At 46.0% G+C, this 24666-nt stretch overlaps 1 protein-coding gene across 2 annotated transcripts; it reads left to right on the top strand.

The window, feature by feature from the left end:
• Window positions 1-1317: 1317 nt before the first annotated feature.
• On the top strand, window positions 1318-24078 carry TUFT1 (tuftelin 1). Of its 2 annotated transcripts, none has more exons than XM_082242907.1 (13): window positions 1318-1395; window positions 8808-8882; window positions 9157-9264; window positions 11558-11644; window positions 12584-12652; window positions 14259-14333; window positions 14427-14534; window positions 14624-14752; window positions 15035-15129; window positions 15350-15455; window positions 17494-17577; window positions 17765-17865; window positions 22178-24078. In XM_082242907.1, the coding sequence occupies exons 1-13, from the start codon at window positions 1348-1350 to the stop codon at window positions 22242-22244; spliced, it is 1152 nt and encodes a 383-aa protein (XP_082099033.1). In that variant the 5' UTR covers window positions 1318-1347; the 3' UTR covers window positions 22245-24078. The 2 variants fall into 2 exon arrangements, with proteins under 2 accessions (XP_082099033.1, XP_082099034.1); XM_082242908.1 differs by having other exon boundaries at window positions 11558-11626.
• The last annotated feature ends 588 nt before the right edge of the window (window positions 24079-24666 follow it).

The following is a 24666-nucleotide window of genomic DNA, read 5'->3' on the forward strand; positions in this document are numbered from 1 at the left end:
ATAATAGAGGGACAGAGGGGGGATTGGGGTATAATAGAAGGACAGAGGGGGGATTGGGGTATAATAGAAGGACAGAGAGAGGATTGGGGTATAATAGAAGGACAGAGGGGGGATTGGGGTATAATAGAGGGACAGAGGGAGGATTGGGGTATAATAGAGGGACAGAGGGGGGATTGGGGTATAATAGAGGGACAGAGGGGGGATTGGGGTATAATAGAAGGACAGAGGGGGGATTGGGGTATAATAGAAGGACAGAGAGAGGATTGGGGTATAATAGAAGGACAGAGGGGGGATTGGGGTATAATAGAAGGACGGAGGGAGGATTGGGGTATAATAGAAGGACAGAGGGAGGATTGGGGTATAATAGAGGGACAGAGGGAGGATTGGGGTATAATAGAGAGACAGAGGGGGGATTGGGGTATAATAGAAGGACAGAGGGAGGATTGGGGTATAATAGAGGGACAGAGGGGGGATTGGGGTATAATAGAGGGACAGAGGGGGGATTGGGGTATAATAGAAGGACAGAGGGAGGATTGGGGTATAATAGAGGGACAGAGGGGGGATTGGGGTATAATAGAAGGACAGAGGGGGGATTGGGGTATAATAGAGGGACAGAGGGAGGATTGGGGTATAATAGAGGGACAGAGGGGGGATTGGGGTATAATAGAAGGACAGAGGGAGGATTGGGGTATAATAGAAGGACAGAGGGAGGATTGGGGTATAATAGAGGGACAGAGGGGGGATTGGGGTATAATAGAAGGACAGAGGGGGGATTGGGGTATAATAGAGGGACAGAGGGAGGATTGGGGTATAATAGAGGGACAGAGGGGGGATTGGGGTATAATAGAAGGACAGAGGGAGGATTGGGGTATAATAGAAGGACAGAGGGGGGATTGGGGTATAATAGAGGGACAGAGGGGGGATTGGGGTAAGAGAAGAATGAAGTAGAAGGTTCCTCAGTCTGTTTGTTGGTATGTTGAGCAGTGCAGACAGTTTATTGCCTTTTACCTGTATAGAATGGAGATATCAGACACAAATAATTGCACATTGTTGAAACTCTTTGTGAGAACAATAATAACCGCAGGATTGTGTCACTGGAAAGCAGCCTCCCTGATCCCAGGAGCTGACAGTCTAGAGAAGTACATGATGTTCTCTGACCTCTGTTGCCCTACAGGGGGACTGAGCACAGAACTTGCATTATATATGATTTGGTTGCAGGCAGAGATTTGGAGATGACCCCTCCCAGCTGGGGGTGTGTGCTGGGAGTGGCTGCTGCTGTGATGTCACCTGACACTTATAAGCTGAGGTCTCCGCCCCCTGGCTCAGTGGTGTCAGTGAGCAGTGACAATGAACAGTCTGTGTACTCTGCAGCAGCTCCAGCCGGAGACCGAGCCGGTGAGAACTTCATTATTATTCTTTTATTTATATCACAGTCCTCATCATAGAGGCTGTAATAATCAGGACTATTATTATTATTATACATTTATATAGCTCTGACATATACAGCAGCGCTGTACAGGGATCACTGAGCCAATCACATCAGTCTCTGTACCAGAGGAGCTTACACTCTAATGTCCCCTCCCCCACAGTCACATCAGTCTCTGTACCAGAGGAGCTTACGCTCTGATGTCCCCCCCCCCCCACAATCACATCAGTCTCTGTACCAGAGGAGCTTACACTCCAATGTCCCCTCCTCCACAGTCACATCAGTCTCTGTACCAGAGGAGCTTACACTCCAATGTCCCCCCATTGTCACACACTATTATTATTATTATACATTTATATATCTCTGACATATACCGCAGCGCTGTACAGGGATCACTGAGCCATCAGTCTCTGTAGCAGAGGAGCTTACACTCTAGTGGTGATGTGTAGGTGTGTGTGGTTGGGTCAGGGCTCGGAGTGTATAGGAAGGCGGGTTGGTCTATCATTGTGTTTATAGGTCAGTATTGGAGGTTGTATTGGTCAGTTGGCTGTATATAGAGTTAGGTGTACATATAATATACAGAGACCGGGGGCAGTGATGAGGGAAGCCCCCCCACAATATAACATGATAGTTGTCAGATGATGAGTCTCGGTCTATATAGAGAGCGCTGATGTGCCGCCATCACACCGATACTTAGAGGGATCTTCCAATGAGTAATCCACCAACTCTTCCTTGCTGGGGAAAATTTCACCGTGGCGCACAGAGCCCCGCAACACCGAGGACACAGATCTGTGCGGACAGTTTACAAGACATTAATGGGGGGGGGACACTTTACAAGACATGAATGGGGGGGGGGGCAGTTTACAAGACATAAATGGGGGGGGGCAGTTTACAAGACATAAATGGGGGGGGGGCACTTTACAAGACATAAATGGGGGGGGGCACTTTACAAGACATAAATGGGGGGGGGCACTTTACAAGACATAAATGGGGGGGGGCACTTTACAAGACATAAATGGGGGGGGCACTTTACAAAACATAAATGGGGGGGAGGGCACTTTAAAAGACATGAAGGGGGGGCGGACACTTTACAAGACATGAATGGGGGAGACAGTTTACTAAACATGAATGGGGGGGACAGTTTACAAGACATGAATGGGGGAGACAGTTTACAAGACATGAATGGGGGGGGGGACAGTTTACAAGACATGAATGGGGGGGGGGGGGTTGTATTTCAGCATAACAGTTTTTTCTACAAGTTTGAAAATATTGTCAAATTGGAGACTTAAATGTTACTTTTTGGAGAATTACATCCTTTGTGTATCTCTGGAGAACTGGGGGGGGGGGTGAATAATTCTGCAGAATTGTGTATCGGGGGGGGGGGGGGGACTGGAGTTGAATGATTTTTATGATTTTTGTGTATTTGTGTAAATTCGGTTTCCAGACCGGTGACACCTAATGGAAGAATTTGTTTCATTGATGTATTTTGAGGTGGTTAAATATTGATATTTCCTGCGTGTCAATATTGTCACATGCTAGGAAACCCGGGGAGGGGGCGGTGAGCCAGGAAGAAAATAGGTTTGCAAATATATATATCTATATACAGTATATATATATAAAAACTATGGCAATTTTATTTTTTTAGATGTTTTTTTGGGATGTTTGTCTGTTGCATTAAATTTAAATACAAACAAAAATCCCAATTGATTTTTATCATTTTCTTTATGGCAGTCTGAGTTTCTTTAATACTTGTGACACTGAACGGAAGAATTTGTTTCATCGATGGTTAAATATTGATTTTTCTGGCATGTCAATATTGTCACATGCGAGGAAATCCGGGGAGGGAGTTGGGCCAGTAAGAAAATATATGTATATCTCAACCTGGGAAGGGGGGGGGGATCAGGAAGAAAATATGTTTGCAAAAAAAGAAATATATATATATATATATATATAGTATGGGGACTATTGTTACAATTCAGTATAGGGCATAAAAATACAGTCCAGTATAGAGAATAATAATATAATCCAGTAATATATATCTAGTATTGGGAATATTGTTACAATTCAGTATAGAGAATAATAATAAAACCCAGTATAAGGAATAATAATACAATCCGGTATAGAGAATAATAATACAATCCAGTATAGGGAATAATAATACAATCCAGTATAGAGAATAATAATACAATCCGGTATAGAGAATAATAATACAATCCGGTATAGAGAATAATAATACAATCCGGTATAGAGAATAATAATACAATCCGGTATAGAGAATAATAATACAATCCGGTATAGAGAATAATAATACAATCCGGTATAGAGAATAATAATACAATCCGGTATAGAGAATAATAATACAATCCGGTATAGAGAATAATAATACAATCCGGTATAGAGAATAATAATACAATCCAGTATAGGGATAATAATACAATCCAGTATAGAGAATAATAATACAATCCAGTATAGGAATAATAATACAATCCAGTATAGGAATAATAATACAATCCGGTATAGAGAATAATAATACAATCCGGTATAGAGAATAATAATACAATCCGGTATAGAGAATAATAATACAATCCAGTATAGAGAATAATACAATCCAGTATAGGGAATAATAATACAATCCGGTATAGAGAATAATAATACAATCCGGTATAGAGATAATAATACAATCCGGTATAGAGAATAATAATACAATCCGGTATAGAGAATAATAATACAATCCAGTATAGAGAATAATAATACAATCCAGTATAGAGAATAATAATACAATCCGGTATAGAGAATAATACAATCCAGTATAGGGAATAATAATACAATCCGGTATAGAGAATAATAATACAATCCAGTATAGAGAATAATAATACAATCCGGTATAGGGAATAATAATACAATCCGGTATAGAGAATAATAATACAATCCAGTATAGGGATAATAATACAATTAAGTATAGAGAATAATAATACAATCCAGTATAGAGAATAATAATACAATCCAGTATAGAGAATAATAATACAATCCGGTATAGAGAATAATAATACAATCCAGTATAGAGAATAATAATACAATCCAGTATAGAGAATAATAATACAATCCAGTATAGAGAATATTGATACAAATGAGTACAGGGGATAGTGATAGAATGGGATACTGTATAGGGAATAGTGATATAAATGAGTAGAGGGGATAGTGATAGAATGGGATACTGCATAGGACTACTGATATAAATGAGTACAGGGGATAGTGATAGAATGGGATACTGTATAGGGAATAGTGATATAAATGAGTAGAGGGGATAGTGATAGAATGGGATACTGTATAGGACTATTGATATAAATGAGTAGAGGGGATAGTGATAGAATGGGATACTGTATAGGACTATTGATATAAATGAGTAGAGGGGATAGTGATAGAATGGGATACTGTATAGGACTATTGATATAAACGAGTAGAGGGGATAGTGATAGAATGGGATACTGTATAGGGAATAGAGTCAGAAAGATGGATCATGTTCCTGGCTGAGGTTTTATCTGAGGTTGCTGACACATCCCATGTCACCTGTCATGTCAGTATTGTCCTGTGTTATGGTGACACCTCGCACCGTCTTATTCCTTCTACTGTCTGCTGATGAGGTGTAGCACTGGAGTCACATGTTAGATACAAATAGGTCAATAGCCTTTGATCTTTCTATTAATGATTTCATTTTTATTGATACTTCGCATTTTATTTCTGACTTTTATATTTGCATTTATAGGCCTGATGAAAGGGGGAGGGGGTGTTTGGCCCCTGAAACGCATTGGCTGTTGTGTTTGGTAGTTTTAGGAACAATGAAATCACTTTGAACTCTTTGATGATCGGTATGGGGTGTATGTACGAGGCTGAAGTGACTTTCCATGGTGTCTTCGTCCCATCACAGCATTCCTCACCCAACGTTTCTGGGTGTTTTGGTGTGGTGACGGCCCAGCTCCTCTCTACTCTGAGCTTTGTGTACATAGCCTGAGGGGCTTTTCATGGTGTCCTTAGAAGGGGAGCCTCGTCCCATCACAGCGCTCATCTCACCCAACGTTTCTGGGTGTTTTGGTGTGGTGACGGCCCAGCTCCTCTCTGCTCTGAGTTCTGAGTACAAGTTCTGAGGGGCTTTTCATGGTGTCCTCGTAAGGGGAGCCTCGTCCCATCACAGCACTCCTCTCACCCAACGTTTCTGGGTGTTTTGGTGCGGTGACGGCCCAGCTCCTCTCTGCTTTAGGTGTGGCAGCTCTCATTCCTCTCTCCTCTATAATTACAATAATCTTTGTCTTTCTGCAGAACAGGCGATTCTCAGAGCCAGCCTGCCCAAACAAAAGCCTGGGATCACATTTCACCCAGGAATGTCTGGATTCCTGTGGGAATGGGTTAACCCCTGACCTGCCGTGGTCTTGTCCTCCAGCACTGGCCAGATTGCAGGTCTTCTCCCAGGATCAGTTTTCGTTTACTGAGCATTCTCCTTCCTGGATGGGGGGGGGGGGGGGGGAGGATCCTTTTCAATAAATGATGAGGGGGTGCTGTCACAGCAAAGTCCCAAGGTCAGGGAGACATTGCACATCACCTAGGAATGCTAGATGTATATAAGACATGCGTTAGCCACTTACAGTATTTTATCAGCCACCACGCCATGTTGGGAAAGAATTACTAGAGCTGAAGTTTAATCTTCTTCCTGCTACAGAGTCAGGAGTTCTGCTTTTCCACTGCAGGCTACTCAGCAATGATGATATGAACAGAAAAACAAGCGGTTTCCACTTTGCTTCGCTCTGCGCTGTATTCCGGCCTCACCGCTTTCATCATCAGGCAGCTGTCACTTCTCCTGTTGTACTGTCCATCTCATAAAATGTGTGTCATCTTCAGCTAGGAGTTTTTATTTACAGCAATAAACTGACTCAAAGTAACACCGAATCCCTTTAAAGTAGTGGATGCGTCATTGCGTAATCCACAACGGCCCATAAAGTGACTAGCGATTGGCCCAAAGTCCATGGACTTCGGACTATCACAGCTATATGAAGTTGCTGGACACCCCATTCCAGAACCATGGCCATTATTGTGGAGTTCACCCCCACCCTCACCCCCATGGCCATTAATATGGCGTTGACTCCCCATGGCCATTGATATGGCGTTGACTCCCCATGGCCATTGATATGGCGTTGACTCCCCCATGGCCATTGATATGGCGTTGACTCCCCCATGGCCATTGATATGGAGTTGACTCCCCGCGGCCATTGATATGGAGTTGACTCCCCATGGCCATTGATATGGAGTTGACTCCCCATGGCCATTGATATGGCGTTGACTTCCCCATGGCCATTGATATGGCGTTGACTTCCCCATGGCCATTGATATGGAGTTGACTCCCCGCGGCCATTGATATGGCGTTGACTCCCCGCGGCCATTGATATGGCGTTGACACCCCGCGGCCATTGATATGGCGTTGACTCCCCGCGGCCATTGATATGGCGTTGACTCCCCGTGGCCATTGATCTGGCGTTGACTCCCCGTGGCCATTGATCTGGCGTTGACTCCCCGTGGCCATTGATCTGGCGTTGACTCCCCGTGGCCATTGATCTGGCGTTGACTCCCCGTGGCCATTGATCTGGCGTTGACTCCCCGTGGCCATTGATCTGGCGTTGACTCCCCGTGGCCATTGATCTGGCGTTGACTCCCCGTGGCCATTGATCTGGCGTTGACTCCCCGTGGCCATTGATCTGGCGTTGACTCCCCGTGGCCATTGATCTGGCGTTGACTCCCCGTGGCCATTGATCTGGCGTTGACTCCCCGTGGCCATTGATCTGGCGTTGACTCCCCGTGGCCATTGATCTGGCGTTGACTCCCCGTGGCCATTGATCTGGCGTTGACTCCCCGTGGCCATTGATCTGGCGTTGACTCCCCGTGGCCATTGATCTGACGTTGACTCCCCGTGGCCATTGATCTGACGTTGACCCCCCGTGGCCATTGATATGGTGTTGACCCCCACGTTCATTCCCATGCCTGTTAATCTTGTGTTTCCCCCTCTAGAACATCCTTCACTCTTCTGGGAAGGCTTTCCACAAGATTTTGTAGGGTGTCTGTGGGAATGAATGCCCCATTTGTGAGGTCAGATAGTGATGTTCAATGAGAAGACCTGGCTTACTATGGGCATTGCTTTTCATCCCAAAGGTGTTCAGTATGGTTGAGGTCAGGGCTCTGTACAGGGCACTCGAGTTCCTCAACACCAAATTGGTCACACCATGTCTTTATGGAGCTGGCTTTGTACACAGGTAGTACCAGTCCTGGGCTCCATCGGGTCAGGAGGGGGGCCCAGAACCGGACCGACCCATTAACTACTATGTAGTTAGCTTGGCCTATTCAAAGCAGACAGCTATGCCTGCTAGTATTACACCCCCATCAGCTGCTGCTCTGAGATGTTCCCCAACCAATAGGGGGAAGGAACTTGCACAAGAGCATGCTGCCCTCAATAGAAAAATGGCTACCTCCAAGTGCAACCGCCTGAGTGGAGACCTCTCCCAAAGCTCCTGGGCATCAGTGAACACCAAGCTCTTCAACTGTGACAAATCCCTGGCCTTGGTGAGCATGGTGCTCCTCAACTGTGACAAATCCCTAGCCTTGGTGAGCACGGTGCTCTTCAAATGTGATAACTCCCTGGCCTGGGTGAGCACACAGCTCTTCAAATGTGATGACTCCCTGGCCTGGGTGAGCACGGTGCTCTTCAAATGTGACGAATCCCTGGTCTTGGTGAGCACGGTGCTCTTCAACTGTGACAAATCCCTGGTCTTGGTGATCACGGTGCTCTTCAACTGTGACAAATCCCTGGCCTTGGTGATCACGGTGCTCTTCAAATGTGATGAATCCCTTGCCTTGGTGAGCATGATGCTCTTCAAATGTGATGAATCCCTTGCCTTGGTGAGCATGATGCTCTTTAACTGTGACGAATCCCTGGCCTTGATGAGCACAGTGCCCTTCAACGGTGACAAATCCCTGACCTTGGTGGGCATGGTGCTCTTCAAATGTGACAAATCGCTGACCTTGGTGAGCATGGTACTCTTCAACTGTGATGATTCCCTGGCCTTGTTGAGCACAGTGTTCTTCAACTGGCAGCGTGCTTGTGGGGGGAAGACTAGGCGGTCCCAGGTGCAAACCATGTACACCAGCAGGCTTGCCCACTTGGACTTCTTTGGTGAGCCCAAGGAGTCGTTCAGTATTGTTCTGGGGGGGGGGGGGTGAGGTGTTAGGTAGCCTGAGGGAGGCCCCCATGATTAAATGACAAATGAACAAGAGACCTTCTAGTTGCAGTGATTTTGTTTATGCCTGTTCTTCTCTATGCTGACTATTCTATTTCTATTTTCAGGATAGCATCAAAACCTTACGACTGACTCTACGGGAGGAGCACTCCCCGGAGAGGACGGAGACCATCAAAGTGAAGGTGAGGACCCAGAGACTGGTGGGGGGCGGGGGGGGGGGATAGTAGGGGGAGGAGGTCTCTTTCTAAAAATATTGACGGTATGACGCATTCTGTGTCCTCTGCTGATGCCTGACTGATGACATCGTAGCCGTCTGTTGACATTTTTGTACAGTTTGTCACTGTCATCCAATCGGCCTATGGAGAGGCATCCAAATATATCTCCTGGTTTAAGTTACACGGGGACCCCCAGTGTAAACAGCTGTCACTAATTTTTGTTTATTTGGTATGTCTGCAGCCGGTGGGACGTGCCTTCGCTCTCATATCATCCCGACCAACCCGGAGCTCTCGGCCTCTGAACTCTGAACTAGTCAAGTCCAGTGATGGAGATGAAGAGATCATTAAGGTAATAATGACCCCCTTACACCTCCATACTAACCGGAAATCTCAGCACAAGGATGGTGGGAACCCTTTATAATGGTCACAGCAGGTGTGCAGACCCAGGAACTCAGCACAGGCATGGTGGGAATCCCTCATAATGGGCACAGCGGGTGTATAGACCTGGGATCTCAGCACAGGGATGGTGGGAACCCCCTCATAATGGGCACAGCAGGGGTGCAGACCCAGGAGCTCAGCACAGGGATGGTGGAAACCCATCATAATGTGCACAGCGGGTGTACAGACCCAGGAACTCAGCACAGGGATGGTGGGAACCCCTCGTAATGGGCACAGCAAGTGTACAGACCCGGGAACTCAGCACTGGGATGGTGGGAACCCCCCATAATGGGCAAAGCAGGTGTACAGACTCAGGAACTCAGCACAGGGATGATGGGAGCCCCTCATAATGGGCACAGCAGGTGTACAGACCCAGGAACTAAGCACAGGGATGGTGGGGACCCCTCATAATGGGCACAGCAGGTGTACAGACCCAGGAACTAAGCACAGGGATGGTGGGAACCACTCATAATGGGCACAGGAGGTGTACAGACCCGGGAACTGAGCACAGGGATGGTGGGGACCTCTCCTTTATAATTTTTTTAAGCTGTTCCCATCCTTGATGAGAGTTGAATTCCTCCTGCCCATCTCAATCAGACATGATAAATAGATTCTTGAAAGATCAGCGTGTCCCCTTCCTCTGTGTCATCTTCCCGGAATGTGGACCTGGGTGGAGGCCGCCTCCCCAGCCTCTAAATATGATCTGTGCGGATTACACTCTGCCTTGTACACAACAGGATATTTATAGTTCATGAGAGATTGATAACCAGGATAAAATATCACAGCTAATTTGCATCCCCTCCCCTGGCATTATTCTGCGTCTCTGGAACGCGGTTTGGTGTGGCGTGTTTACGCAGAAGCCTGCAACGTACGGGAAGGTGTCTTTGTTTACACGAGCCTTAAGGCTCTCCCTGTGCCTTCAAATGGGCTTATTTACAGAGTCACTGCCAGGAAAACCTTTTCCATTCTTCTGACCCCTCACCTGTGTGCTTGGTATTTGCAGACTGGGTGTGAATTTAATGATAATGTTTTATTAGCTTATATTTTGCCTTCCCTGGTCCCCCCCCCCCACGAAATTAACATTCTAATGAAGATTTTAAAACAAACGTTTTCATTCCATATCTTATTTTAGTCCTGGTGATGTCATCACTTGGTCGCCGTGCTTCTCTATGCAATGCAGACAGATCATGGCTGGTGAGAGGGGTCTGTTCCTGAAGACATCCCAGCACCTCACCTTAGTACTCCTCTCAAGAGCCCTCAGCCCTGAAGCATTGGGAGGAGTTATGCAAGTCTCAAAATGTCTTGATGGGTAGATGTCAGTCTGGAGGAGTGGGCGTTCCTAGGCAGGCTATATTTTAGTTGGTAACACCCACATGTGATGCTGAGCCTCCATGATTTAAAGAAACTGAAATCCAATGAATGAAAGGAGCTGGGCCAGGTCATTCAATTGGCACTTTTCCACTGCAAGTACCGGCTCGGCTCCACTTGGCCCTGCTTGGCTCTGTTTGGTTTTCCACTGCATGGTACGGTGTTGGAACGGTTTGGTACGGTTTGCTTTTCCACTAAAGTAAAGTGGGTGGGATAACAACGATTCTCTGACCAATCAGTGGCTAGTAGTGACAAACAGTCAAGGCTGCATGCAAAGGATTGTGGGATATGGTACCGGTACGGTCCTCTTGGAACCACAACTGAGGTGGTAAGCGAGCCGTACCGTTCGGTTCCATGCAGTGGAAAAGCGCCGTACCGTATCGATCCGCTCCAACACCGTACCATGCAGTGGAAAAGCGCAAAAGCGAGCCGACTCGTTGGGTTCCATGCAGTGGAAAAGCGCCGCCGTACCATACCGAACCGTTCCAACACTGTACCATGCAGTGGAAAAGCGCAAAAGCGAGCCGAACCATTCAGTTCCATGCAGTGGAAAAGCGCCAATTTTTGGTTGGGGTGGTGGGATGGGTGGTCTCACCAAGCCCTGTTCTTGCGGTTTGTCAAGGGTGCTAATTACGTATGGATAAAAACAAACTTAGAAGCTTTGACTAAAGTTGGATAAGTGTAGGCCATTTACACACAATTTTCCCAGGTTCACCATTTTTCTCAATTCAAATCTATTGATCGGGATCCTTAAAACCTAAAAATTGCATCCAATGACAACCTAGCATTGATACCAGATCTAACGAAGCTGTAATTCATCTCTTATGTCTTCACAGGTCTACCTCAAGGCCAAAGCGGAGAGCAAAGCCAACCACGAGTGGAACGTCAGCCAACTGAAGAACGAGGTCCGCCATATTCAGGAGGTGATGAAGCCATAAAAAGTCACCAACCGGCTGCTGGGGAAACTAAAGCCCCGTACACACGCATCGATTATTGGCCGGGAATTTTCGGCCAACGTCCAATCGGCCGATTTTCGGCTTGTTAGTATGATGCTTCCGACAACCGACTCCGACTTTTCGGCCGAAAAAAATCTGGTATGCAGGCTATAAAATTTTTGTTGGCCGTCAACACAATGGCCGATTTTCCTTCAGTTAGTACAGATTTCGGCAGACAAAAATCTGATGAGCAAGACTGGGCATGTTCAGAGAAGAAAAAACACACGGAAAGTAAACCAGCACATGAGATCACTTCTGAAGTAGATTTTTGTTGGCTGAGAAAATTTGTGTGCAGTCTAGGCGCATTCCAACCAACAAAACACCACTCTGGACAAAAGTCGGACGATCGGTCGGCCGATAAGCGTTGCGTGTGTACGAGGCATTAGAAGGACTAGGGGGCAGATAGAGGTTTATTTTGAGTTGAGAACGTAAGACATAATAGAGTAAACGGCTCAGTGGAAGCAGCTTTTACAAACGTAGATAATGGCTTTCAGGGCAATGCTATGTCTTTGGGAAGACAGAGGCAGTCTGTACTGGTCAGGATGGGTTTAATCACTTCCATTTCTACAAAAGTGACCGAATATTTCTGTCATGAAATGTTTTTTACCATAAACAAAACCCTCACCGATTCCCTTGTCACCAGAAGCTTTCCAATGCTTTCTATCCTGAGTGGAAGCAATCCTCTAACAGCTCGTTAATAATTCATCGTAACATTTTATAAATATATGATGCACTTAGTTCCTGCGTTTAAACCTTGTTAGTCATCCGGAGATTGGCGACTAATCTAATGGCTTGGGGGGGGTGTGGTGCATTGTGGGTAGTCATGCGCTCTTCAAACATTTAACAGCTTGTCTCGGCTTCTTTTAGGCGAGGACGTCTCTGAAGAATCTCAGAAAAGACATTGATAGCTCAAAACACAGGGAGGAGAAAAACCAGGTAAAACCTGTGAAGGCAAAGTTGGGTCAAGAGTAGAGTGAATCTGATTTGAAAAAGTTGGTGTCCAACGCATTGGGTGATCCAAATCCCGTCTTCTTTGGGGCTTCAGATAATAACGAAGGTGCTGTAGAGATAAACCTTGTTCTTGAGACACCCTGCAGAGGTAGTTTAGAGACATAGCATTGTCAGGGAAATCCTGTTAGCCGGCTGGCTTGGAAACATGTGCATGTTTCTGGACATAGGATCATGGCTAGGTGCACGTAGAACAGCGTGTGTCCATACGTGCAGACGCGGATGGAAGTCCACAGCCAGTATTGGCGCTAGACAGCCTACTTAAGGGAGGCTTTAGCTCAGTGTCAGTGCTGACTGGTTCTCAGCTTATGCCCATTGTTCTGACCTGTGTCCTGCATCAGATTCTTGTTCCTGACCCGGCTCTCCACTGACCTAATCTGACTTGATCTTGGATCTGTACCGCTGCTTACCAATTTCTGACGACTCTGATTTGGCTTCTAATTTTGTACTTCACTGCTGACCACAGCTACCTCTGTGATTCCGCTACTGTAAGTGATATGGCTCCAAACTTTCACTGACTGCCAGCTCTGGACACATCTAGAATCGGCTCCAGTCACCTATGTGTATGCCTGTTTTCTGCTCACCAGGGTCATTTGTGGACTTTGCCCTCGTGAATTTGCAGCTCAACCAAAGTTCCCCTTTAGCCTCTTTTGGTTCCCCTCATGGTGCTGCCATTCCCTGGCTGATGTTCTGCTGGGTCTTCCAAATCTGCATTTCCAGTCTGAGGTCCTGCCTTCAACCGCTACTGGCACTTGTGTTCCTCCTGATCTGGATCTTCCAAGTCTGCATCTCCAATCTGAAGTCCTACCATCATCATCTACCGGTACTCGTGTTCCTCCTGATCTGGATCTTCTAAGTTTGCATCTTCAGGTCAAGTTCCTGCCATCAACATCTACTGGCACTTGTTTTCCTCCTGATCTAGATCTTCCAAGTCTGCGTCTCCAGTCTAGGTCCTGCCATCAACATCTACTGGCACTTGTGTTCCTTCTGATCTGGGTCTTCCAAGACTGCGTCTCCAGTCCAGGTCCTGCCATTCATCAACTGGCACCCGCATTCCTCCTGATCTAGATCTTCCAAGTCTGCGTCTCCAGTCCAGGTCCTGCCATCAACATCTACTGGCACTTGTGTTCCTTCTAATCTGGGTCTTCCAAGTCTGCATCTCCAGTTCAGGCCCTGCAATCTGCATCTCCAGTCCAGGTCCTGCCATCAACATCAACTGGCACTCGTGTTCTTCCTGTCCCTCAACACTATTTGTTCTACTTCCAAGGGTGCTTAGGCCAAAGATACAAGACAGTCCACCCTCATCATTTCAGTCTCTTATCAGGTACAAGACAAGCAGTTTGGTGTAAGGCTTATATTCGCTTTCTCTAGGCAGTAAATTATTTTCTAAAGCCCTGAAGATGAGGAAGTTGGATTTCCTTCTGAAAAATGTTAGACACCAACCTTTTTTCTAAAATCAGATTGTCCCTCACAAGAAGTTAAATCATTTTTTGGGGCTAATTCATTTGTCTCATAATCTGCTCTCTTTGTGAAGGTCTTGCTGTCGGAACATCAAAATGGTGTTAGGCACTATGAGGAACCATGGTCAATGTCAAGAGACAGTGATGAGGTGAGAATTTAAAGCCATTTGCCACTTCAGTTCATGAGGATCCCAAACATTCTCATGCTTCTTTACACAGAACTCTGATCTGTGTTCCCTCAGGAATTTCCCTTGGATAATGGGAAGAACTTACGGGAGACTGCACAGAAGCTGTACGCCAAGCTCCAGGAGACTGAGAAGCAGCACAAGGCTGACCGCAGGTTGTTTGAGGTTAGTTCTCCTATGTTTTCAGTGTGACCCAATGCCAGCGCAATACCAGCTTGTTGGGCAAGTTTTGTGACTCTTTCTCTTGTGAACAGGAAAGGCTCAACCAGTGTCAGCAGGAGGCGGAGCAGAACAACCGAGCACGCAAGCAAGCGGAGGAAACGGCAGTTGAGCGTCAGCGAGAGGTGGAGGAGCTGAGGAGGCTGATGACCAATATGGAGATGGTAAGAGGGAAATATACAGGACGTTACAAACAGGAAATCAATATAGATAAGTTGCCTAAATTATGATGTTAAAAGGCAAACTGAATCACAATTGAGCTCCTGTAAGGATGTGAAAACAATAGAGCCAAGCAGACGTATACAGGATCGGTAAAGTGAATTGATTGTGGAGTTCAGCTCCTATAGTGCAATAGAACTGTTCTTACTTTACGCACTGTCCATCTTCTAAGGGTTGTTAGAGCCCCTGCTGAAGGTTAGTTCACTGACTGCTTGGTCTGTCTGTAGGAACACCAGGATTTGCTGAGCAAGATGCAAGAAAATGAGAAAGAGTTGGACGATCTAAGAGGACAGAAACAAGAAAATGGACCTCTACAAAACAAGTGAGTACTTTGCCTGTCATTAGAAGCTGGCGCTGTGGGCAGGCCAGAATCTGATTCTTATTTTGGAAGTAGTTAGGAAGGGTTAGAGCCCCTGTGGGGTGAATGACACCCAAGGTAGTAAAGCCTGGATGATAACGATGACCACCTAAGATCTGAAAACAGAGCTCCAGAATTTCCTGCCTCACAGGCTCTCCCTAATTATTCCGTTCTTGAATTTCAGGTGTCAGGAGCTGGAGAAGACCGTGGCCAACATGAAAGAGAAGATCCACCATCTGGATGATATGTTAAAGAGCCAACAGCGCAAAGTACGACAGATGATTGAGCAGGTACGTGCAAAGGATTCTGGCATATTCTGACCACAGTAATGTAGAATTGAACAGACATACAGTATATATTATATGGCCAATGTAAAAAACTATCAACCACACAAGTATACAGCCAGAAGTACTGGAGCCTTCTTCAAATAATTAAGCTCAGGGGTTTCCACTGATTGATCCCGTTAATACTCCATCATACAAATACATTTTAGACAGTTGTGTTCTTCCAACAGTTTGGGGAAGAACAGCTTGACTGTGCCCCTGTGTACAAATTCTGCTCCATAAAGACCTGGTTTGACCAGTTTCGTTTGGAGGAATTCAAGTGTCCTGCACAGAGCCCTGACCTCAACACCTTTGGATGAATTGGAACGTTTGCGAGCCAGGCCTTTTTTTAGCACCCAATGTGAGGCCCAACATGTGTGCCAGGACTTTTTTTTTTTTGTTCCCCAAGTGAGGCATAACATGTGAGCCAGGTGTTTTTTTTCTTGAGGCCCAACATGTAAGCCAGGTCCTTTTTTTTTTTTGGTGCCCAACGTGAGGCCCAACATGTAAGCCAGGTCCTTTTTTTTTTTTGGTGCCCAACGTGAGGCCCAACATGTAAGCCAGGTCCTTTTTTTTTGGTGCCCAACGTGAGGCCCAACATGTAAGCCAGGTCCTTTTTTTTTTTGGTGCCCAACGTGAGGCCCAACATGTAAGCCAGGTCCTTTTTTTTTGGTGCCCAACGTGAGGCCCAACATGTAAGCCAGGTCCTTTTTTTTTTGGTGCCCAACGTGAGGCCCCACATGTAAGCCAGGTCCTTTTTTTTTTTTTTGGTGCCCAACGTGAGGCCCAACATGTAAGCCAGGTCCTTTTATTTGGTGCCCAACGTGAGGCCCAACATGTAAGCCAGGTGTTTTTTTTTCTTGGTGCCCAACGTGAGGCCCAACATGTAAGCCAGGTCCTTTTTTTTTTTTTTTTTTTGGTGCCCAACGTGAGGCCCAACATGTAAGCCATATCTTCTCATCCAACATCACAAATCGGACAAATTTCCAGACACCCTCCACAATCTTGCGTAAAGCCTTCCCAGAGGGGTTGGAGGATGTTATTGTCACAAAGGAGGGCAACTACATTATAATGGCCATGGGTAAGGGGGTACAGCTTCCAATTTATGTCCCATCAATTTTGACTGAAATGTCCCAATAAGCTCATATAGACGTAATGGCCAGGTGTCCACAACCATTTTGCCACAAAGTGTATTCCAACAAAAGTTGCATGAGTATTTTTTTTTGTAAATGTAATGTGTAAATTGTACGTGTAACGTGTACACGTTGACGTGTAAATGTCTGAAATTGGACTTTGCACTGAGTTTCTGCACACCAGCTCAAAGGGGAATTCTGTCTCACAGTGGAAATGGCTGTTTTGTAAGCTGATGGACCGAAGGGAAAGATACTTAGGCACTAAGGGGGCTCAGGAAGGGTGTAACGAGTGTGGTTTTGATCCATAGTAAGGATGAGGCAGAGTAGTGACATGGAGTCTTAGGCTCCATGTACACGGGACGCTGGAAATGGCCGTTTAGGAGCAGTTGGGCGTTTTTTTTTAGAAGCCCCTGAACTCATCTACATTTTATCTTATCTGTCCATGTACACCAGGTCGTTTGCGGGCAGTTGCGTTCAGGGACTGTTTTTAGAACGCAATTACTTGCGTTCGAACGTGTGTTTCCCGGCGTTTCAAACGCAAAAACGCGTCCGAACGCGACCGAACGCGATGACCCGCGTTTGGCGTTCGCGTTTTTCCATTTTAAAGGGGAATAATTTTTTTGACCTCTAGGAACGGTTCTAAACGCAAACGCCCACTAAACGCGGGTACAAACGCGACCGAACGGACGTTTCAAACGTCCTAAAAATTCCAGCATTCAAAGGGACTTTTAACAACGTCCCGTGTACATGGATCCTAAGTGTGGACCAAAAAAAAAAATGTTGTCACTCCTCTATGCTGGAGATTGCTTTCGTGAGTGGTGCACAAGTTTCATTTCAGATATTAATCTAAAGGTCTTCTGTTGTGTCCACAGCTGCAGAACTCCCGGACTGCCGCACAGGAGAAGGACTCTCTCATCCAGGATCTAAGGGAGAAAGTCTCCTGGCTTCAGGCTGAGGTAAGAGACGGGCATGTAATGATCCCTCCATCGGATTTCTGTTAAGTCTTCTTCTCCAGAAAGTCTAATCCCATTATTTGTGACTCATAAGCCACGGTTCCTCCTTTGTCTGTTATGACAGCCCTGCCCAAATATCTCCTTTTTTTAATATGCTGTAGAATGACCTAATTCTTGTTTTGTTTTCTAGAACCTGGAACTACAAGACAAACTGGAACACTTTCTATCCACCCAACCGGGACACTCAACCCAGCTGCCAAGGGCCTACGCCAGACCCAACGTACACAATTTGTACGTAATATGAAAAACGATTCTTCTGTCTTTTGGTCTGCCAATCAGTTGCTTCTTCTTATTCCAGGCAGTAGTGGATGTGGTGATGGCAAAAAGAGACTTGCACTTGTGTCTGTTTTAAAGACCTTCTCGGTATCCACTTCTGTGAAATGTTGTACCAATCATTTAAATAAAAACAACGCTCACTAGAAATAAGCTAAATATGCTCTTAAAGTCAGAGTACAAAAAGTGTCCTTTCCAAAGTATTGAATGACTTTCCCAAGTCCAAAATAAGTCAGGCAACTCCAGTAATGTCCCCTCTGATGCTTCTTTGTGATGTTCCCCTTACGTCAGTGAGAAATCGCGAAAGAGAAAAATGTTATATATGGTGTAGTAAACTGTATTGTCAAAAGTATTGGGGCGCCTGCCGTTACATGCACATGAACTTTAATGGCATCCCAGTCTTGGTCTGTAGGGTTCAATATTGAGTTGCCCCCCCCCCCCCCCAGCAGCTATAACAGCTTCAACTCTTCTGGGAAGGCTGTCCATAAGGTTTAGGAGTGTCTATGGGAATGTTTGACCATTCTTCCAGAAGGACATTTGTGAGGTCAGGCACTGTTGTTGGATGAGAAGGCCCGGCTCACAGTCTCTGCTCTAATTGATCCCAAAGGTGTTCTATCGGGTTGAGGTCAGGACTCTGTGCAGGCCAGTCAAGTTCCTCCACCCCAAACTCGCTCATCCATGTTTTTACAGACCTTGCTTTGTGCACTGGTGCACAGTCATGTTGGAACAGGAAGGGGCCATCCCCAAACAGTTCCCACAAAGTTGCTACCATGAAATTGTCCAAAATGTCTTGGTATGCTGACGCCCTAAGAGTTCCCTTCATTGGAACTAAGGGGCCAAGCCCAACCCCTGAAAAACAACCCCCCCACCATAATCCCCCCTCCACCAAATGATTTGGACCAGTGCACAAAGCAAGGTCCATAAAGACATGGATGAGCGACTTTGGGGTGGAGGAACTTAACTGGCCTGCGCAGAGTCCTGACCTCAACCCGATAAAACACCTTTGGGATGAATTAGAGCAGAAAACATCAGTGCCTGACCTCACAAATGTGCTTCTGGAAAAATGGTCAAAAATTCCCATAGACACACTCCTAAACTTTGTGGACAGCCTTCCCAGAAGAGTTGAAGCTGTTAAGCTGCAAAGGGTGGGCCAACTCAATAGTAAACCCTACAGACTAGAATTGGGATGCCATTAGAGTTCATGTGCGTGTAAAGGCAGGTGTCCCAATACTTTTGACAATATAGTGTACTACACCATATATAGCATTTTTCTCTTTCGAGATTTCTCACTGACGTGATGGGAACATCACAAAGAAGCTTCCTCAGAGGGGACATTACTGGAGTTGCCTGACCTATTTTGGACTTGGGAAAGTCATTCAACCCTTTGGAAAGGACACTTTTTGTACTGGGACTTTAAGAGTATATTTAGCTTATTTCTAGTGAGCGCTGTTTTTATTTATATGTAATTTCCTCACTAGGATTGTGTGGTTCTTTCAGCTGCTGCTTTAGTCTTGAGGTAGATATTAATATAACCCCTGGTGTGCTGGTTTTTGTCTTAATAATGTAACAATCATTGTCCATCTTTTGTCACGTGTTAGACTTGTCCTGTAAAAATGTTGGAGTTGGAATCAACGGGGTGGCATTAGATCTGCAACTGAAATAATCAATTCCATTGGCCGCCTGAGTTGCAACCTCTTCCAGAAGCTTCCTTTTCTTAAAAACAGTTGTTGGGCTAGCCCAATGGTTCTCAAAGTTGGAAGTGCCATGGCATATTGAGGTGGGGGGGGGGGGGTGCGGGACTTGTCCAGCAGCACCACTATGTCAAGCTGCACTCACACACTCCACCACCAGAGGCGCTTAACCACATGGCACAACCCATCTCTTCATAAACACTAAGCCACTCTAACTTTGATTAGTGTTGGGGTGCATGGGAGAGAACTCGTTAGTGACCCAGGGAAGAGTAGCCAGTTCTCTCACCTCGAGACTGAGTAGTGCAATTTATGCAAAATAAGGCACTCCCTGTGTGGCTTGTATTTATCTCAACAGCTGTTAAGCAGGGAGGTGAAGTAAATGTGTGTGTGGGGGGGGGGGGGGGGGGGGGAGTTGTTTCTGAAGATAGCCTGCTCCCTTTAATGCAACAAAAAATGTGAGAGAAAAAAATGTGAAAGTCACATTCAAAACATTCAGGAACCTGTGCCCAACAAAGGCAAGCAAACGAAAAAAGACTAGTCACCAGTAAAGCCTGTGGCCTACCTGCAGCTAATCTTTTCCTCATTACTGAGTTACCATGTCTTGTTTCACAATGCGTTTCTGTGTGAAGGTTGGGTAGCAGGGTTATCCTTGCACTACAGGTCCTCATTGACAACTTCCTCTCCAGCAAGGAGAACAGTGACCAGCACGTAGCAACATCACCAAATCTCCAGAGACTATCAGACTTATTAGTAGGAAGATCCTTGCACTGCAGGTCCTCGGGTACAGCTTCTTCTCCAGCTAGGAGAAAATTGAGAAGTACAGGAGTGACATCACCAAATCTCACTCCAAATTTCCTGAGACTATGATGCTTAGAGGCAGGGAGAGCTTTGCATCACAGGTCCTCAGATGCAGCTTCTTCTCCAGCTAGGAGAACATTGAGAAGCACATTAGTGACATCACCAAATCTCATTCCAAATCTCCTGAGACTACGAGGCTGAAAGGCAGGGAAATCTCTGCACGACAGGTCCTCGGATACAGTTTCTTCTCCAGCTAAGAGAACATCGAGAAGCACATAAATGACATCCCCAAATCTCATTCCAAATCTCCTGAGACTACAAGGCTGAAAGGCAGGAAAATCTCTGCACGACAGGTCCTCGGATACAGTTTCTTCTCCAGCTAGGAGAACATTGAGAAGAGCAGTAGTGACATCACCAAATCTTACCCCAAATCTCCTGAGACTACGAGGCTTAGAAGCAGGGAGATGCTTGCACTACAGGTCCTCAAGTACAGTTTCCTCTCCAGCAAGGGGAACAGTGGGAGCAGTGACATCACCAAAATTCCTGAGACTACGAGGCTTAGAAGCAGGGAGATCCATGTAATATAGGTCCTCATGAACAGTTTCCTCTCCAGCAAGGAGAACAGTGACAGCAGTGACATCACCAAATCTCACTCCAAATTTCCTGAGACTATGATGCTTAGAGGCAGGGAGAGCTTTGCATCACAGGTCCTCAGATGCAGCTTCTCCAGCTAGGAGAACATTGAGAAGCACATTAGTGACATCCCCAAATCTCATTCCAAATCTCCTGAGACTACGAGGCTGAAAGGCAGGGAAATCTCTGCATGACAGGTCCTCGGATACAGTTTCTTCTCCAGCTAGGAGAACATTGAGAAGAACAGTAGTGACGTCACCAAATCTTACCCCAAATCTCCTGAGACTACGAGGCTTAGAAGCAGGGAGATCCTTGCACTACAGGTCCTTAAGTACAGTTTCCTCTCCAGCAAGGGGAACAGTGGGAGCAGTGACCTCACCAAATCTCACTCCAAAATTCCTGAGACTACGAGGCTTAGAAGCAGGGAGATCGGTGTAATATAGGTCCTCATGAACAGTTTCCTCTCCAGCAAGGAGAACAGTGACAGCAGTGACATCACCAAATCTCACTTCATAGCTCCTGAGACTACGAGGCTTAGAAGCAGGGAGATCCTTGCACTACAGGTCCTCAAGTACAGTTTCCTCTCCAGCAAGGGGAACAGTGGGAGCAGTGACATCACCAAAATTCCTGAGACTAGGAGGCTTAGAAGCAGGGAGATCCATGTAATATAGGTCCTCATGAACAGTTTCTTCTCCAGTAAGGAGAACAGTGACAGCAGGGACATCACCAAATCTCACTCCATAGCTCCTGAGACTATGAGGCTTAGAAGCAGGGAGATCCATGTAATATAGGTCCCTATGAACAGTTTCCTCTCCAGCAAGGAGAACAGTGACAGCAGTGACCTCACCAAATCTCACTCCAAATCTCCTGAGATTACGAGGCTTAGAAGCAGGGAGATCCTTGCACTACAGGTCCTCAAGTACAGTTTCCTCCCCAGCAAGGAGAAAAGTGGCAGCAGTGACATCACCAGATCTTACTCCAAATTTTTATAGGAGGCATTCAAGACAAAGAGGGAGCTTTTTCTTGGTAATGCATAAGCACAGTTACCATTTCTAGATGTTCTCTATAACATTCACTTTTTATGCATTAATATCTCAATAAATGTGTTTCTTTGAAGACCACATCTAATACTCGTTCTTTTTCTATAGCAAGCGAGTGTACCTTCCGGCTGGAGCAGGCAGGCCTCAGCCACTCATCAAGCTGGTAGAGACATGAGCTGAAAGTAGCGTGTGATGATGCCGGCATCTGTCGTGTTCCACGTGAGCAGCTGGTGGCCTGACGGAAAGGACTGTATGGATTGCTGTTAACCTTTGGAAGACTATCGCCTGGTAGAGCCTCTACTCTGTGGCTGTGCCCTTGAGTACGAGAAGAATTTACTCAACACTTGTAACCATCCTATAGACGATATTTTATATCTCAGTTGGTTTTAGGACTCCTCTAGTAAACGCATTCTTGTTAACGACCTTTCCTCTTCAGATACCTCCTACCTTGGGGGTAAGACTGAGCACCGTGGATGGACCTTCCGTGTTTGAATGCTGCATTCTGGGCGTTATGCAGCGGCAGGAAAACTTTGCCTTAAACTTATCAGCGAAACCAAAGATCCTTGAAAAAACACAATAAGCTGGAAGTCACCCAACACTGGGCAGCACCACATGGTCTTAAGTCTCTCTCCCTTAACAGATGATATTCATCTACACCTCAAGAGCTGAAATGCAAAGTCCTGACGTCATATAGAGCTGGGATTTTAACTACGTCTGTACTAGAGATGATTATCAGGAGTGATGGGGGAAGCCCCAGGGGAGCGTATGGAATGTCTTGTCCCTGTTTTGAGCCGCTAGATGTCTCGTTTTTGGGTGTTTCATAAAAGCACACGCCTCTGTCTGGCTTCGGCTCTGTACCCTGAAATACAGGTTATATCATTTGGTAAGGTTCCAGCATCTCCATTTGACTAAGCTCCCAGAGGCTCGGTACAAATGCCACATTTAAGCTCCATCTAGAATGTCACAGGTGCTTTTTTTTTTTTTTTTTTTTTTTTTTTTTTTTGGATACTAACTGAAGGAAAGGTAACACCCAAAACTGGGAGAGCCTCTAATGTTCCAGCACTTTGACTGTTAGCTATTACATTGTCTGCTGTGCCTTACCTAAGGGCGATTGTTCAGATCTCACTTCATAGGGCTCTTGTTGGTAGGAATTGGTGAGGGTCAGGCCAACAGTATGGCAATCTGGGGAACATATTTTAGCCTTGGCATCCTGTGGCTTTCCAGCTCTTGTGGAACTTCATGTCCCAACCTGCTTTCCTCTGCTTAGAATAGCATGATGGGAAATAAAACTTCCACCTCGGATGGGGATCCAAAGGCTGCTAGTTGTTGCTCATTCAGGAAAACCAAATACTTAGAGGGGGCCACTGAACATAAAACAAATAGGCCCTAATTTATGAAGCTCTGAAGTTACCTAGAACAGCCAATATCAACCAGGGTCCCGTGGAGCCCTAGGGTTTCTCAAGTGGTGGCTAGGGGTTCCCTGAGCTGTGGCTAGCTGACCTCCCACATAATGTGCCTGCATAGTTCAAGGTGCAACACCACTTGGCAGAGCCAGTGGCATGACTCCAAGTGTGGCATTCTGACCACCACTGTAAAGAGGGCATTCCTCCCACTGACCACCACCACGGGAAGGGACATTTTCCCAATGACCACCAATAGACTAATCTTAGTAGGGGGTTCCCTGAAAAATGAAAATTATTGCAAAAAGGCTGAGAAGGGCCAACTTATAGTGTGGTCACCACACTGTCTATTACATGGTGGCTCTCGGGGCTTTGCGTGTGCACATTGGTGTGCAGTGATGTGGCCAGCTCATGTCAACCGAGCAAGGTGAAGTCCTGATGCCACGTCCTCATTGAAGAGTGGCTGGCAAATGTGTCAATCAAGCTGAACATGCTGGTACTGCAGGTTCTAGGGCAGCCATTCTTAGCCAGGGTTCCGTAGAACCATAGGGACTCGCCAGACATTGATAGGGGTTCCTTAAACTGTGGCTGATTAGCCTCCCAAGTGATGGTGCCTCCGTAGTTTTGGGTCCACTCCAATGCCAATTGGCAGAACCTGCAACATGACACCAATGACCTTTTTTAGCATTCTGGCCACCAATGTAAGTGGGGCCTTCTTCCCACTGACCATTACTGTAAGGGGCACATTCTTCCCACTGACCACCAATGTAAGGTGGGAATTCTTCTCACTGACCATCAATGAAAGGTTGGCATTCCTCCCAATGACCACCAATGGAAGATGGGCATTCTTCCCACTGACGAGAACTGTAAGGGGCAAATTCTTCCCATTGACCACTAATGTAAGGTCGGCATTCTTCTCACTTTCTACCACTGAAAGGCTGGCATTGCTGCCTGTGACCACCAATGTATAAAGGGTATTCTTCCTACTGACCATTACTGTAAGGGGCACATTCTTCCCATTGACCACTAATGTAGATGGGCATTCTTCTCACTGTCTACTACTGAAAGGCTGGCATTACTACCTGTGACCACCAATGTATAATGGGTATTCTTCCTACTGACCATTACTGTAAGGGGCACATTCTTCCCATTGATTGACCACTAATGTAGATGGGCATTCATCCCACTGACCACCGT

This window comes from Pelophylax lessonae (assembly GCF_965119305.1).
Source record: "Pelophylax lessonae genome assembly, chromosome: 13".
Classification (NCBI taxonomy): domain Eukaryota; kingdom Metazoa; phylum Chordata; class Amphibia; order Anura; family Ranidae; genus Pelophylax; species Pelophylax lessonae.